Raw genomic sequence first — 16765 nt, forward strand, 5'->3', positions numbered from 1 at the left:
TTCAAAATAATTTATAAATAAACTTATTTGCCTGGAAAATATAATATATATATATATATATATATATATATATATATATATATATATATATATTTTTAATTATATATAAAATATAATATATTTTTTATTTAATTATATAAAATATAATAAATTTATAAAATTTAATAATCTTTAACTATTCATGTTAAAGATAAAAAAAATAATATAAATTTTATCTATTGAATAAATATAAAAAATAAAAAATAAAAAATATTAAGGTTAAATCTTTAACTGCTGTTAACTGAGTTCAATAAATAGTTTAAGTGTAGATACCCTCGATAATTAGTAAACAAAAAGAAATTGTTTTTCCCTTCAGATGAAAATTTAGACATAGATATGGTAATCCTTTGCATCATATTTTCAAGTTCTTTAACTCTCCTTACACGGGATCATCAACAGTTCGGCATAGGAAAAAATATTATTTCTTTTTTTCTTGGGTTTTCATTGTATTTTTTGAATAAATTGAATGACAAAAAAACTATCTAAGTTGTCATGACATCATGGAATTCAGTCTTAACGATGCTATGAAATCAAAATATAAGTGGAATAGTCAATGGAAACAAAACTAATTTGCCAACTAATAACCAAACGCCAATTTTTTTCTAACTGAAGCGCGCAATAATCCTGCCCGTTTCCAGTATAAAGATGTACTGATTGGTAAAAGGAGAATTACGTAAAACATGCTTCACTGTTTTACATTATTATTGGTGCTGGAGGCAGCAGCTGCGGTGGAGCCTTTATGGAAGGAAAACAAATTAACTAAACGCTCTAGTACTCCAGAACTCTTCGTGAAGTAGCCTGAAAATGCCTGTGGAGTTGTAGGCGGTGGGAAATCCTCAGCCGGCATGGCAAACGGACCGATCATTCTCTCAAATTGGTCTAATGTCAGGTAGGATGTTACTTCCTGCATCCTCTCTGGGCCCATTATAGGGAGAGTATGTTCTTGATGAAGCAAAGCAGCATCCCCATCATGATTCTTCGTCATGCCAGGAAAAATGATAATATTAAAACAAACAATCACATTGAATATTATCGGACTCTGTTACAGTCGTACCGCAATTAAACATGAAAAAAAAATATTACCTCCAGGGGGCTTAAATCTGCACCTCTACTAAATGTCATCTCCATCCGAAATCTTTTTGGATCTTCTAATGCTACCTGAAATTCAATGATAAATGACAGGACACGAGGAATTTCTTTGTAACACCAATCTTAGATGGCAGCTGACTTATTCTAAAAGAATGTCACCTTTCCTGACATTCTGAACAAGAAAGTAACTCTAACGTGTCTATCTAGTACAACACAATCAGTACATCTTTAAGACCTTCGAATCAAGTAGGAAAATTGTTAACAAGTAAACTGTCAATTTGGACTAACTATTGTACCTCAGTATTCTCAAACATTCTGAAAACTATGTAGCTCATGTAGTCAAGTTCCCGGGTCTTGTGTAGGTGATCTAGTGCACTATTGCAGACAAGGCTATCCTCTCCTTGCAGGGACTCATCTAAGTTGCAATATCGAAGTACATTCATTAAAGAATGTATGTGTGATTCCTGAAATCAACACAACAGCAATCAAAGAGGATAGTTAAAACACAATAACTGGACATAATGCACTTGTAGATACATTTATGAACAAAAATGCAAACATTCTAAGAAAAAAGATGATAGCATTACATCATTTGATTATAAATTCAATATTGTTAAATATAGAGCCTGAAAATAACTATACTTTTCAATTCAAATTTCAAACCTTATCCAAGCTAGTATTTGAAAACCATGGAATATAACTACGGATGATTTGAGAGAAGGCCATCTGGCCATCCGGCCATTCGACTACCTTCACTATTTCATCAAAAACAAGGTTCTTATGTTCTGCAAAAATATTCATAGATGCACAAACCGAGGTTGCATGCTTGATAGAGAAACAGGATATCTCACATAAAATCCTCACCATTGAGTTTGGGGAGGGATAATCTGTACAGCCATTCTATGAACCAGTACATCTCTATTGGTTTATCAAAATAGCAGGTACAAGAAGCACCAAAAAGATTCTATTGCTCACCCTCCTGATCACCCCAAAAGGATGGCTAAATCATAGTTTAGAATGTGATGTGACCATTTTGCCTGTTACAGGTGAGACCTATCATGAACAATATCAGAATGTGGCACCACCTCAGATACACCATTTCATGTTACTGATGATAGTGCAAAGGCGATCTCAACAGGACTGTATTAAGTCTAACAAGGCAGATGGGAAGAACGAGCATGCAATGTTTCCAGGAAAAAAAAACAACTACTGGTACATGTGATTTCCTTCTCTTCCTATTCTTCTCCTCCTCTTATCATGCTGATTCTCCCTCTTTTTTCCCCCTCTTATTCTCCCTCTACCATTACTACGTACATGTGCCAACCTCTATAGTTTGACAGCACAGGTTAACAATGGAACAAAACCATTTTGATAAGTGACCAAAATTGACATTTTAAACCTGGAACTTAACCAATTTGAAGCTATATGCACTAAATATAATTTCATCTTGGAGACATGTTTGGAATGTACCAAAATACCCAAATTACATCGAACAAGTTTCGTGATGAACACATAATATTAGCTCATAATGGCATAAATGGGAAGAATGCACCCACCGATGTGAAATAAAGCCTTGTACGAACATGTCGTTCAGGTGTTCTCACATTAGCATATCTGAAACAGAATGGAAAATAGACCAATTTAGCATGCCAATTATAATGTTAAACATAGTTGATAGCAGACAATGAGCATGTGATAGAAACTTTGGATCTAAGCGATATTTGGTCTCTCTATCATCATCATCATCTTGGTCTATTGATTTTTCACTAGTTGAGCTAGTTCTTCTTAGATCTTCATTCCTGTTCAAAGGCCTAGCTTGGTCTCGCTCTTCCTTCCTTGTCTTTGGGAACGTTGTTGTTGTCTCCTGACTGCTTTTTGGTTCAGCAACATCAATTGCTTCTTCTCGAGTATTATGCAAGTCAATTAAGATTTTACCCAGCAAACGACGTGCAATCTGAAGAACAAAATAATGACTGTGACAATAGTGCATATACTATATTGTAGCATTCAAATAAATAAACTGCAGACCACCTTTTTTTATGTGCATGTTGAGGAGAAAGTATCTAGCAATTGTAACGGACAATTGAACATAGTATGCTAAATGGTTGATGATGCCTTCATATGATTTATTTTTTTTATCAACTCTCTTGCAAACAGTAGGATAGCTAATCTCACAACCTCTTCATCAACTCTCAACGCAACCTCTTCAACAATGAAAGAAAAAACATCATATACTGACTCCATGACATCATGCCAGTAACTCACAAATAACAAACTTATAACTTGTAAGAAACACTTCTGCTGGGAGAACTGGACGGTATTCTCTTTCTAGACACGCCTTGTTACATACGGTAACATTATCACCAAATATACAAAATGTGTCCTTTACTCAAACAAATTGCATAGATAATGTTGTTCAAGCACCTCATGTTTTAGCAGTATAACATTTTCATAGATCATCAAGTTCCTGCAAGTATTTGCATGCAAATGTTGAGTTCTTGTGATTTCACTAACAGAGTTGGTCTTTTTCTTATTGCATAAAATGTTTATGGACTGTACAAATTTTAGTTTTCTAAGATCAAGTTTTTATACAGATAATAGTTGATTGTGTTTCCTCATCATTGCAGCCAGTTGAGCCTGCGGTTCAGCAATATTTTCCTGCATCTTGAAAATTTTTAACATGTCTTTGATACCAATAGTTGGCTCTGATATCAATTGATACAGATAATAGTTGACGAGATCAAGTACATGAGCGAATGGTGATTCAGCAGGGAGGAAGATTGTTCGACAGGAGGGAAGCAGAAAGAATTAAGAAGGAGAGAGAAGAAAAGAGGGAGAGTTGAGAGAGAGAGGATTGCACACAAGGAGAGAGAACAATGAACATAGAATAGGAAATAAAATTCGCTATTGCTTAATTTTTTTTCAATACTATATATTTAATTTTATAGGCAAAAAATACTACTAATTCTTAATTGTTTAGTCTTCCTTTGACTTATGAGGGCATGATTTATATGCTTGAGTCTTTGCATTCTTTCATTTAGGTGGGATCCTGAATCCAATTGAGTCCTGGCTCCTTGCTTCCTTCCATAAAGATCTTTCCTTCCTAACCCCTTATATCCTTCCACCAAGTGCTTTTCCCCTTCCAATGTAACTGGGACCAAGTTGTGAGTCCATTTGATATATTCTTTTGTTGCTTTACTTGTGGAGACTAGTTTCCTTCACCTCCAGGAGATGGACTAGGTTCGTACCAGTAAAGCATCACTAACCTTTATGATTGATAACCCGCTCCCTCTAAAAAGGCAATCTATTATAAGCCAGATAAGTGAGTGAAAAAGAATTTTCAACATGCTACCTCAAATGCTCCAATTCCTTTAGCAGAACTGATAAAGTACTCGTCAAATTATGCCAGATAGAAAACAAGCAAGAGTCTCAAACATGTGTTTTACCAATTGCTTGTACTTTGAAAATAATTGGTTTTTTATTAAGTGAGATTTACCCAACAACCTTCAGTTTTTAACTCAGAAGCATCCTATTTCATTATTCCAGAGCCCTCCTGTTCCAATGAGAAATGAAAGGTCTAAATGCAAGAAAATGCTGGTTTTGAATATACTGGATGTTGTCAAAAATTTTATAATTCTTATGCAACAGTTACAGTTGAGGCAAAATGACATAATGAAAAAAAAGTCCAAAAATAATTATTGAGAAAAAGCATCTACAGGTCAATTTCTTTTTTTTTTTTTGAATTACAACAACATGAGCTTGTTGAACAATACAAAATGACATAAGTGGTCCGTACCTTTGAGCCAATTTTCAGTTTCTGCCTTGGATTTATCCCATACTCATTTGGAATAACACCATCAGCAAGCAACTGAAAAACAATAAACCAGGAAATGAGAAACTTGTTATTATTCTTTAGTGAAATAGAAAAGCCTACATTGTATTTGTTTGTTCAGCAATCCCTCCCTCACGAAGGAGATTCATTTATGAGAAGAAGACTAATGAAAAAGTTTTTTTTTTCTCTTTATTGTCACTGAGGAAGTTAAATGCAGTCTAGATGAAATAAAAGGTAACAATTTGTTGGGTGTAGGTTACATAGCTTTAATAACTAATTGCTATTGAAAGCTGAAAGTAATGAGGAAACACCGGAACAGGTAGCTACTCCATATATAGAACCTATCAAAACAGGTAGCCAATCTATCCAGTATTCAATACATTGACAATCTCAGTCCATCCCATTCACCTCACTGAAGTTCCCTCCCTGCAATCCTGGGCCATATTCATATGCGGAATTACAGCTGGTGGTGATGAAGTCTATAAATACAAATCATATTGTTAGGGTTGCAAGGTTGCAAACATAGTTCCACATTAAAAACGCATGGGAAAGATCATAGGTTCATAAGAAAAAGATATCTCGATTGACATGAAGCCTTTTGGGTAGAGCTTAAGCCCAAAGTAAACAATATCATACTATTATGGAGATATCTAAATTCTTTTCGTTCCTTCAATTGATATCAGAGTGAGGTCGCTCTTCACCAGACTAGCCGGCGGAAGAAGCACGAGCCAGAGCCATGATCCAAGATTGAACCATGTGGGTGAAACCTTGAACGAAGTAGGAGAGGCAGGCCAGTGACCTAATGCTTAAGGGGAGGCCCTGAGCAAGTCAAGAGTGATCCGATGCTTAAGGGGGGCGTGGTCCTTTGTTTGAGAGGGGGATTATTGGGATTACAAGGTTGCAAACATAGTTCCAAAAGCATATGGGAAAGATCATGAGTTTATAAGAAAAAGATATCTCCATTGGCATGAGACCTTTTGGGTAGAACCTAGGAGCAAAACTATGAGAGCTTAGGTCCAAAGTGGACAATATCATACCATTGTGGAGATATCTAAATTCTTTTTGATCCTTCACATATATGTCAGTTGAGTTTATTGATATGACTAATCTTCTCAAGAAACCAAATTTCACCTTTTCTCCTGAATATCCTCCTCCCTTTACTCCTGGTTTCTCTCCCTACTTATTTGCACCACCAACTACCAGACATCCTCCTTGTTTTCCTCTTCCCATTCTATCCACTGAAGTTTAGTCTCTGCATGTATATCCTACAAGTACAAATGACTCTCTGCCACTTAAGCTTGTTGACATGCTCAAGGTTTAAAGTTTTGGTCTCTGACGAAATAATATGTTTTCAGTACTGTATTGTATCATGTCGATACACTTTCAATGCTTATATTTTGGTTATGGTTATTTATACTTGAGTAAATCAAACAAATGATTGGATTGTGTCTTATACTGAATTTGAAACACTTACAATTGGATTGCAATCTACCCTTTAAGTTGTATTGCAATAGGTGTTGGATAGAATCTAGAAGAGATGGTCGATTTCTTGGAAGAGGCGCCAACTAGAGAGTGCTAAGGTCACCAATGAAGACAAACCAGAAGGTAGAGATGGGACGCATGTGGCTAGCATATGGAGCATGACAATATTTCGTGACCAGTCTCAAGCCCGGATAAAGGAGGAGAGTTACGTTAGGTTACCAGCTAAAGTTACAACTAAGGCAAATGTTCAATGAATGAATTCATTAAACTATTATGCTAATGCTAGGTTATTCGTCGGAAGGAACGCATTACAGGATCCGACTGTAACGTCTTGGCAAGGATCACTACATCTCTAAATTCTAATGCTAAATATATGAGTTCGCATTGTAAGGTCCAACCATAACGTATTGGCAAGGGCATCTCCATGAGAACTTGGATGTTGTGTTAAATAAGAGTTCTCACACCATAGGTTGAATAAGAACAAATATTATAGAAAAACTAATAGTCTAAGATTTAGAACATGAAACATAGGAACCCTCACTAGTAAATCAATGGAGGTAATAGATGCGATGATTAGAAGAAGAATTAGTATTTTATGTGTACAAGAGACAAAATGGGTAGGCAAGTTGGCAAAAATGATAGAAAACTCGAGTTTTAAGTTATGGTACACAAGAAATAATAAAATAAGAAATGATGTGGGTATTATTGTACATAGTTAGTTAAATAATGAAGTTGTTGGAGTAGTTAGAAAAGGAGAGTGGTGAAAGAATCTATGAATATAATTAACATATATGCACCTTAAGTAGAATTAGATGAAACTCTCAAATCAAGATTTTGAGATGACCTAGATGAAGTATTACAAAATATTCAGCTAATGAAATGATTTTAATATGAGACGATCTAAATAGGCATGTCAGAGTGAAAAGTGAGAAATATGAGAGGGTACATGGGTTTATAGGTTTGGAACAAAAAAAGAAGGGAAAACTATATTGGATTTTGCGATAGCATATAACCTTATATTAGTTAATACATTTTTAAAAAAAAAACACTTGGTCAAAAGTGGGAATAATAAATCGCAAATTAACTTTCTTATTGTTAGGAAGAAAGATAGAAAGATTTGTAAATATTGTAAAGTCATCCCAAAAGAAAATTTAACTACCCAACATAGATTAGTAGTATTGGATTTACGCCTCAAACATAATATTAATAGGAGGAAAATATATACGACTCCTAGAATTAGGGCTGTAAATGAACCAAGCGTTCGTGAGCAAGTTTGGTGTTTGGCTCGGTAAGAGCTTGTTTATTTTCATTCAATATACACAAGATTAATTAAACAAACAAGCTTAAACAGCTCATTAAACTAAACAAACAAGCTTGAACATATATATGTTCAGCTCGTTACTGTTCATGAACAATATTCACGAACCATATTTATTAATAAAACTCTTTTCAATATGCTAAATAAATAATAAAATAAAATAAACAAATAAGATTAAATTATCAAGCTCAATAACCAATCAAATAACTAAAAGTTTCAAACAATCAAACAAGCTTGAATTGAGAGCTTGATAACATCAAAACGAACCAAGCTCGCATCAAGCTTAAGCCAAGCTTGAACCAAGCTCAAGCTAAGCTTGAATTGAGAGCTCGATAGCATCTAAACGAACCAAGCTTCAAACAAGCTCAAGCTCATAAAAAATAAACCAAGCCAAGCTTGAACAATCATTTCAAAAGTTTGGTTCATTTTAAACTCGGCTCAGCTCAGCTCAGCTCAATCACCTTATCAAACAAGCTTGAACACCGTAAAGCTCGGCTCACTCGGCTCATTTACAGCCCTACCTAGAATTAAGTGATAGAAGTTAAATGATAGAAAGCAAAACATATTTAGGAGAAGGTAGGAATACAAACATTAGATGAAATATACGGTGAATCTAATACGACATGAGATAAGATGGTAATAAAGTTAACAATAGTAGCTAAGAGTGTACTCGGTGAATCAAAGCGGCATGCATCACCAAATAAGGAATCATGGTGTTAGAATGAGAAAATACAAGAGAAAATAAAAGAAAAACGAACAACATATAAGAAATTATATATTTATAAGAACGAGGAAAATTTTAAAAAATATACAATAACCAAGAAAGATGCTAAGAAAGCAATGAATGAAACAAAGAATGAAAAATTGGATGCAAAAGAAGGGGAACAAGATATTTATAGAATAACTAAAATGAGATCTTATCAAACTAAAATGTATTAAAGATTAATGCAATAGGGTACTAGTAAACGATGGAGAAATAAAAGAGCAGTGAAAAATATATTTTCATCAATTTTTTAATGAATGTTTAGATGACTAACTTAACTTGGATAATTTAAGCAGGTCAAATGAGTATAGAAATTTAAATTTTTATCGTAAAATTTAAACTTCAGAAGTAGAACAAACTTTAAATGGAATACACAATAGAATAGTCATTGGATCAGATGATATTTCGATAGAGGTATGGAAACGCCTAGGGAAACAAGGTATTGAATGACTTACAAAATTATTTAACATGATATTGAAAATGAAAAAAAATGTTGAGTTCCCTTATATAAGAATAAGACGTACAAAATTGTACAAACTATAGGAATATTAAACTAATGAGTCATACCATGAAATTTAAAAAAAAAAATAATAGAAAAAAGATTAAGGAGACCACGGTGATCGAAAATCAATTTGGATTCATACCTGGAAGATCGACAATAGAAGTTATATATCTTCTTAGACAAATAATTGAAAAATATCGAGAGAAAAACAAGATCTACACGGTATTCATTGACTTAGAAAAAACTTATGATAGTCTTTAGAGAAGTTATATGAAGAATTCTCGAAAAGGTGTTAGCGCAACATATATTAAACTAATTAAGGATATGTATGAGAATGTAACGATGAGTATAAAAACTTCAGGCCGAGTAACTGAAACATTTCCAATGAAAATAGGGTTACATCAAGGATCAGCTCTAAGTCCCTATCTTTTTACACTAATTATGGGCGAACTCACTTGACACATTAAAGCTGGTGTATGTTGTTTGTAGATAACATTGTTTTGATAGATGAGACATGTGAAAGAGCAAATGCTAAACTAGAATCTTGGCAGGAAATATTAGAAGTGAAAGGTTTTAAACTTAGTAAAGTAAAGAAAGAATATATGAAATTTAAGTTTAGCATATTAGATGTAATGAGACAATTATTAAGATAGGAGATAACAAGCTCCCGAGTTTTAAGTATTTAGGATCATTTTTGTAAAATAATGGTGGAATTGAAAGAAATGTCTTACATAGAATACAAGCAGGATGATTGAAATGGAGGAAAGCGTCGGGTGTTTAATGTGATCGTAAAGTACCTCTAAAACTTAAAGGGAAGTTTTATAAAATGACTGGTTAGACTTGCTGCGTTATATGATGTTAAATATTGCGCAATGACTCGAGCACATGAGAAGAAAATGAGAATTGCAGAGATAAGGATGTTAAGGTGGATGTATAAACATACAAGAATAGACAGAATAAGAAATGAGAGTATTAGTGAGAAAGTCTATTGAGGGAAAACTTCGAGAGATGCGTTTAAGATAGTACAAATATGTACTAGTCGATCAATAAATGCTCCAGTTAGGCGATGTAAAATTAAGACAAATACACACATCAAATAGGAAGAGGAAGACCAAAAAAACTTGGTTAGCAATAATAAAATAAGATAAAATTTATTTAAATATAAATGATGATATAGAAGGGGATAAAGCCCAAAGGCGTAGAAAGATCCATATAGCCGACCCCACCTAGTGGGATAAAACTTAGTTGTTGTTGTTTTACAACATTTAGACTAATATAAAATTTTTCAAACTTTCAAGGTTAAATGATAAATTATGGTTCTAATTAAATTGGATCCTAATTTGGGATTCAATTCATCTTAAATATGGGAGACCATAAGTCAATCTTCACTTCGTAACATTTATATGATGGCTACTCCAATTCTTACCAATGTCTTTCCATCATATCATAATTTATACATACACTAACATGGTCGATAAACTGTACTTTTGATAGACTATGCAAAGAAGAATGAAATACCTGAGCAACTCTGAAGAGCTCAGTCAAACCTTCAAGATTAAGGTGAGCATTATGAAGGAGGTCATATCTGCAATGGAGTAAAATTGATATGCAAATATTTCCAACATAAGAATTCAAATAAATTTCATGAATATATGCTCTTTTAATGCAGGAATAAACCAATTCTACTGTAGCAGAAACCATCTAAAGATAAACTAATGTGAAAAATTGAACAGCATAATAGCATTATCTTCAAATGTAGCATTACCAAGTTGTATGTGACCAACATGTTCGTGGTCGAAAACAATTTTGTTAAATGTTGCAACGGTTTTCTAATCATAACCATCCATGTTTAACGAATCAACCAAAATGTAACAGTCCAGGATTGTTATAATCCCACCCTTAGACATTTTGTGATGGTGAAACCCCAATTAAGAAGAGGACACTACCATTGGCTTAAGCCTATGGTTAAGGCATGGAGTGACCTTCCTCAGTTCCTCCTGTTCTCTCTCTCTCCAGGAGAAGGTATTCAAGTGTTATGATGATGGCATCATAGGAGACAGAGATAAATAAGGTTGGCAACCTTTTATTTTGACTTCCCTGTCTTTGCCATATTTCTGGATGATAAGGCTAGTAAGCTAGCTGTATTGGATTCAATTAGTCGTTCAAAAGAGAGACTGATCAAGCTGAATACTTGGGAGAGATAGAGGACCATGATCCGCACAACAGAGATAATGTGAAGCATGTCATCAACATGGTCTCACTAGATAACAAGATTAGTAGGGCAGCATCAATTGAAATATTCAGTCTCCCAACAAATAATAGAGGCCCACCTGCACACTGTTTGTTATAGAGAGAATATTGGCTGACAGAATGTCAGAACACCAAGCTAACGCACACAGACAAGAATCTCATTCGCACAAAGAGCACCATCAGCATCAAGAGACCATCTTTTGACTTTGAAGGTGCCAGATGCAAGGGTGAAAATGTTCAGGTTTATTGGAGTTTTCAGTTTTCACGAAATAACAACCAATATTTTGAAATATTAAGCTTCTGAGTTGATAAGATGATTAATAGGCCATAGTTGTTGGAGTAACTGCAGAACCGATGATGATAGTATAATATTCAAATGAATTTAAATACTCACTTGCAAGAGTCATAAACATCAGGAATCTGTGTAACATCATATCGCCTGCAGGAAATAAATATAAATCGTTTTCATATTCAATGACAGAGTTTGTGTTGATTCATTTACTGAGTTGCCAAATGTGAGGAGAGGTATTTTACGAAGTTTTATAAATGATCATATAGGTAATATAGACTTATTTGAGTTCAGAATGATCCATACTCTTTTCTTTCATTATACAAGTCTCTCTCAAGCTTCTTCCAACGTGCAAACATCAAAAGGAAGCTTTCGCTACCACAAGGCAAACCAGCGGCTATACGAGCTATATCAATGGTTGTTTTTCCAAAGGCTTTTGCTTGGTCATAATGGGGTAGCACAGTGGATGAAGCTGTAACAGAAAGCTTCTCATCTTCTTCTTCAGCTAGCAGCTTCACTTTTGCAGTTATCTTCTTTGTCAAATTAACCTATTAAAAATTCATAGTAATTCCCTCTTATTCAAGGAAGAGTTCATCAGACTATTAAGAAGATGAAGAAGATTCAGTCACATTCTGTCCAAAAAGATGAAAGATATCTTTCATTTAGGTATTAATATTTCAAGATTAAACTTGGGAAGGGTGGGAGTAACCCTTCATTGAGTCCAGTCCTAGTTCAAGGAAAAAAGACTCAGAAGGACAACACAGGCAAGTAGACACCCTAAAAACATACCAAAGAATGAAGAAGTTGGGATGCATTATCAGGCACACCAGCTCCATCAACCATCCATAAAGGCCCACCAGACATATTTCCATTTAAAGTTTTTCCTTCTGAAGTAATAATTGCATGTAATTTAGCCTGCATAATACCAGAAAAAAAATATTTAAACTAAAAAACTAATCCATTTCTATTACATGTCTGAGAATATGTGCGTGAGCATGAGTCTTTAGTCATATACAGAAAAAGGTTCACATGAAGAGAACTTGCAACCAAATACAAATTTGTTATAGTGAGAACCTAACATTTCAACAAAATATTTAAATATTTAGGCCATCATTTAAAATCTCGACTCGTACCGAGGTTTTGGTCCTGGATCGGAATGATACAATTTCTGTAGTGTCCCAAAACCGGCTAAATAAATCATTTAATTTAAATAAGAAAAAATAATGAGAAACGATAAATAAATAATTATAGCATTTCTGAGTCTTTAGACTCATAGTTTTGATTGTTGCGGAAGAGGAGACGCATGTGACAAGAGACTTCAACCAGAGATCAGGCTTGGGATAGAGGCAGTACAACCCAAAGACCTTCCAATTCATGTTCCGTATTATTTAGAGGTTTTCTTTAGTAAGTATAAATTCTGGACCTTGGTGACCAGTACTTAATGTTTACTAGTGGTTAACTGTTTTGAGAACTATTTGGGTACTTTCGACAAATTCGGGATTTATATATGGATTCAAGTGCTTCTATGTTCGAGATATCTGAAAAAAAAATGACTCAATTAAGTTAGCTTAGGGGACGTTTCAGTTTCGGTATCGTATCAAACTGTGCCGATATAGTTTTGGTATTTTTTAAATATATAATATATTAATTAAAAGTAAAATATTTAACATAAATATTTAAAATATAAAAATAATTCGGAGATAAATATGAAAATAGATAAATAAATAAATAAAAATTTTATTATATTTTTTTAGAATTAAAATAAATTAATTAGATAATTTTATTAGGGTTTAATAAACCCTTTTTATATTATCCATATCATAGCTAGGAGTTATAAAACAATTTACCAAAGTTTTAATTAAAAAAACACTGACTCGTTGCTTGAGAAAGTCGCGCGACAATGCGGCCTCCGAGTTCGCGCGACCCCTCCGCTGCGACTACGGGGTCGCGCGACACCTCTTTACTGCCGCGGGGCCTAGTACTGGGGTCGTGCCGATTGGCGGGCGGAACGAGATGTTTCATCCGTTTCAACCGGTTTGGCACGGTATTTTAATCCTTGATTTAGGCATGTGAGTGCAGAGTGAAGATACAAATATAAAATCAGTGGATGTGCTAATTATATATAATTGAACTTGTCTAGCTAAGTTCTTGGAAAAAAAAAGTCAATATTAGTGTTTAGGCACGTGAATAGAGATGAAAGATGAAATATAAGAATTGTAGATATGCTAATAAAATATAATTGATGTTGTTTAGGTGAGTTCTTTTTTATAAAAAAAGTTGATTCTAGTGCAAAGTCCAGCATCAATAATCAATGCATGATTAGGGAACAAAAAAAAAGTGAAGTTCCAAGATCAATAATCATAGATGACAACGGCAGTTTTATGCATCTGATCATGGGCAAGTTTGGTGTATGACACTTGACAGATAATGAGAGGAGAGAAGCTAGTTCAATAGACTTGTTTTATCAAACATTTAATCCTTACAAGAGAATCATAATTATCTCTTATAAAAAAAAATAAAAATAATGCAAGGATTAGCTCCGATAAAAAATGTCTCGACTCAGGTATATCATATTCATATATGACAAGGATATATTTTAATCTGATAATTCACTGAACCAACATTGAGAATTCAGAAGAATTTTTCATGTGAAAATTAAATTATTTCAAGGATTCTTTATATTTAGATAATTTGGAAATCTTCTTACACTGATGAATTTAATAAAGCTAACCTTGACCTTGAAAAGTAAGGTTTATGAAACTTAGGCTATTGATGAAATCCTAGATTTCTAACTCCTTCACTTAGTTACAAAACCAACACATCTAAACATCTAACTCCTTCAACTAGTACCTAACTCCTTCAACACATCTATGTGTCTTGGCCTCAGGTACTGAATTTGTTTGACATCAAAAGTTCCATTGGTATTCAACTTAAAATGATCAGAGCATCAAACACAACATAACTTCTAAAATGATGTTTTTCTCATATCAAAGTTAGTTGAAGGAGCATATAACGAAGTTTCCAGAATCTCGAGCTAATACAGAATCTGGGAGTTGGAAGAAAAGAATTCCTTACTTAAGCGTTAAGAAAGAAATGTAAGTTCAACAGATCCATGCTGACAACAAATAAGAAGTATATGTCAGTATAATTGAAAAGGTTCCGTCATTCATCAATTAAACAAGGATGATAATCGATAGTCAAAAGGAAGAAACTTTCATGCTGAGGAAATCCTAGAATCAACCAAGAAACCCTCAAATCCATAAGTTTATTTATAATTCTCATTTCAATTGAGATAGACGTGGATTATAGTCTTACAAATACAAAATTATCATATGTAGGGCATAACCAACCTTAGCTTCTTCCATCTCACTGCTGGCATCTTCTAGTCCATCCAACATTGAAGAGTCTTTACTAACAAGTGAAACCTAGGGCAACAAAGACTTTCATATGTCATCCAATGCAACATATTTTTAACAAGCTAAACACAGTGCTATATATCAACCAGAATCGGTGTTAACTGTCCCTCTAGATCAAGAAGGCCTTTTGCAAATGCTGCTGCTGACATCTGCGAAGAAATTGGTTCATGAAAATAACTGCTTTTACAAAAATTAAGAATTATCAAGAAAGATCAATGGTAGCAGAATAGATTTTTTTATCTTAACCATGAGTTTTACGCACACCACATTGGATGTGAAACTATACTCCATTTGGAGTAGGAACAACAAAGTTAAATCTCTACCAATAATGTTGTCATATGAATTTGAACCCCCGTTCATTAGCAGAAAATCCTGTCGATCTAACTTCCCCGTACATTAATAGAGAGTCCTCGGATCTCACTTACCATTAGCCCAAGCTACTACTGAAAGAACAGAAATTTATTTAATCAACCAAAGAATACCTGAACACGGCCCTCATCTGAGCTATAAATCTTTAGATCATGTCGATAAGTACTATGAAGACGGAGTAGGCCTGTTCCTTCACCTAAACATTACAGAAAATTAGTGTTCAATCATCAGATCTCTGAAAATCCTAGCTCATAATGAAATTATAGACAATGCAGTCGAAAACAGTAGCTACAATGTTTGCATTCAAATATATCAGAAAATAATTTCACACAATAGTTTAATTCATTGGGAAAAAAAATGCTTCAATGTTGTACATATCTCCTAACTCATTTTATATTTTGTTGCTTGCAGAAATCCGCAGATTCTCATTACACTTGATCACAAATGATGACAACCAAGTTTCAAATAGTTTCCACCCTTATGACTGGAACCTGTGAAATTGGCTAAAAAATCATCGAGCACTTTGTGCAGTTTGCAACAAAACTTTTACAACTAGCGACTCCACCGATAGACCAATTAGCCACCTTGATCATTACTGGCCAAAAAGGAACATAGGATGGCACAATATGGCCTTGATAAGTAGTCCAAGCCATCCAAACGCAAATCGAGAAAGACCCAAGTCTAGATTTCCTATATTATCCTATCACCAAGTTATCAGCTACCAAAGCAAACTCCCAAGACAACCTAATGGAGGGTTACTAAGCCCACCATTACCCAGCCAATCCCAGGACTACTCAAAGAACCTGATCCAAGTAAAGCATAAGTTTTATATATATATATATATATATATATATATATATATATATATATATATATATATATATATATATATATATATATGTATGTATATATCTTCCAAGGTCAAAATAATGACTAAAGTAGTAAAAAAGGCAGGTCACATCAGCTTTTTCAAAGGAGAAGATACTAATAAAATAGATTTGAAAAAAAAAAGAATACAGATTCCTAAATAAAAAGGGGAGGTGGCAGATTTTTTCACCATTATATATCTCTCCTAATATGTTCTTCCTGTCTGAAGTAAAATAACTGAAAAATGAGTATTCTCCAACATTTCTCTCCGCTAACACCCCTTTGAAAGTAGATGTTAGAATCCTAATTTCGTTGGTCTGTAAAACTTAAGTTCTTCTCGCACAAGTAAATATCAGAACTTGCTTAGTTACAAAGTCTCCTATCTGTCGTTTCTTTCTCACCTCTCAATGTAAATATTGAACTTGTCTAGTCTCCTTCTCAATACTAACTCAGGACCAAAATAAATACTAGAACTCTAATTTTATTTTTCTTTGCAATCTTTTATAGCTTAATTTTGGCACTTCATCTTTGCAAATTTCAGTATCCAAT

At 33.9% G+C, this 16765-nt stretch overlaps 1 protein-coding gene across 4 annotated transcripts in view; it reads right to left on the reverse strand.

Moving 5' to 3' along the window:
- Positions 1–592: 592 nt before the first annotated feature.
- LOC122012189 (inositol hexakisphosphate and diphosphoinositol-pentakisphosphate kinase VIP1-like) overlaps positions 593–16765 on the reverse strand; it is a 70596-nt gene continuing 54423 nt past the window's right edge. For 3 of the 4 annotated variants that reach the window (XM_042568642.1, XM_042568641.1, XM_042568644.1), the window contains 13 exons: positions 15463–15545; positions 15067–15129; positions 14915–14989; positions 12354–12479; positions 11871–12112; positions 11670–11714; positions 10544–10610; positions 4925–4996; positions 2832–3082; positions 2685–2742; positions 1425–1592; positions 1123–1197; positions 593–1015 (listed from right to left, as the gene is read on the reverse strand). In XM_042568642.1, coding sequence (XP_042424576.1) covers positions 725–1015; positions 1123–1197; positions 1425–1592; positions 2685–2742; positions 2832–3082; positions 4925–4996; positions 10544–10610; positions 11670–11714; positions 11871–12112; positions 12354–12479; positions 14915–14989; positions 15067–15129; positions 15463–15545 — 1616 coding nt within the window. In that variant the 3' untranslated portion in view covers positions 593–724. The remainder of the gene's footprint in view (positions 1016–1122; positions 1198–1424; positions 1593–2684; positions 2743–2831; positions 3083–4924; positions 4997–10543; positions 10611–11669; positions 11715–11870; positions 12113–12353; positions 12480–14914; positions 14990–15066; positions 15130–15462; positions 15546–16765) is intronic. The other variant, XM_042568643.1, reaches the window with a different exon arrangement.

Source organism: Zingiber officinale, chromosome 8A (assembly GCF_018446385.1).
Source record: "Zingiber officinale cultivar Zhangliang chromosome 8A, Zo_v1.1, whole genome shotgun sequence".
In the NCBI taxonomy this organism is placed as follows: domain Eukaryota; kingdom Viridiplantae; phylum Streptophyta; class Magnoliopsida; order Zingiberales; family Zingiberaceae; genus Zingiber; species Zingiber officinale.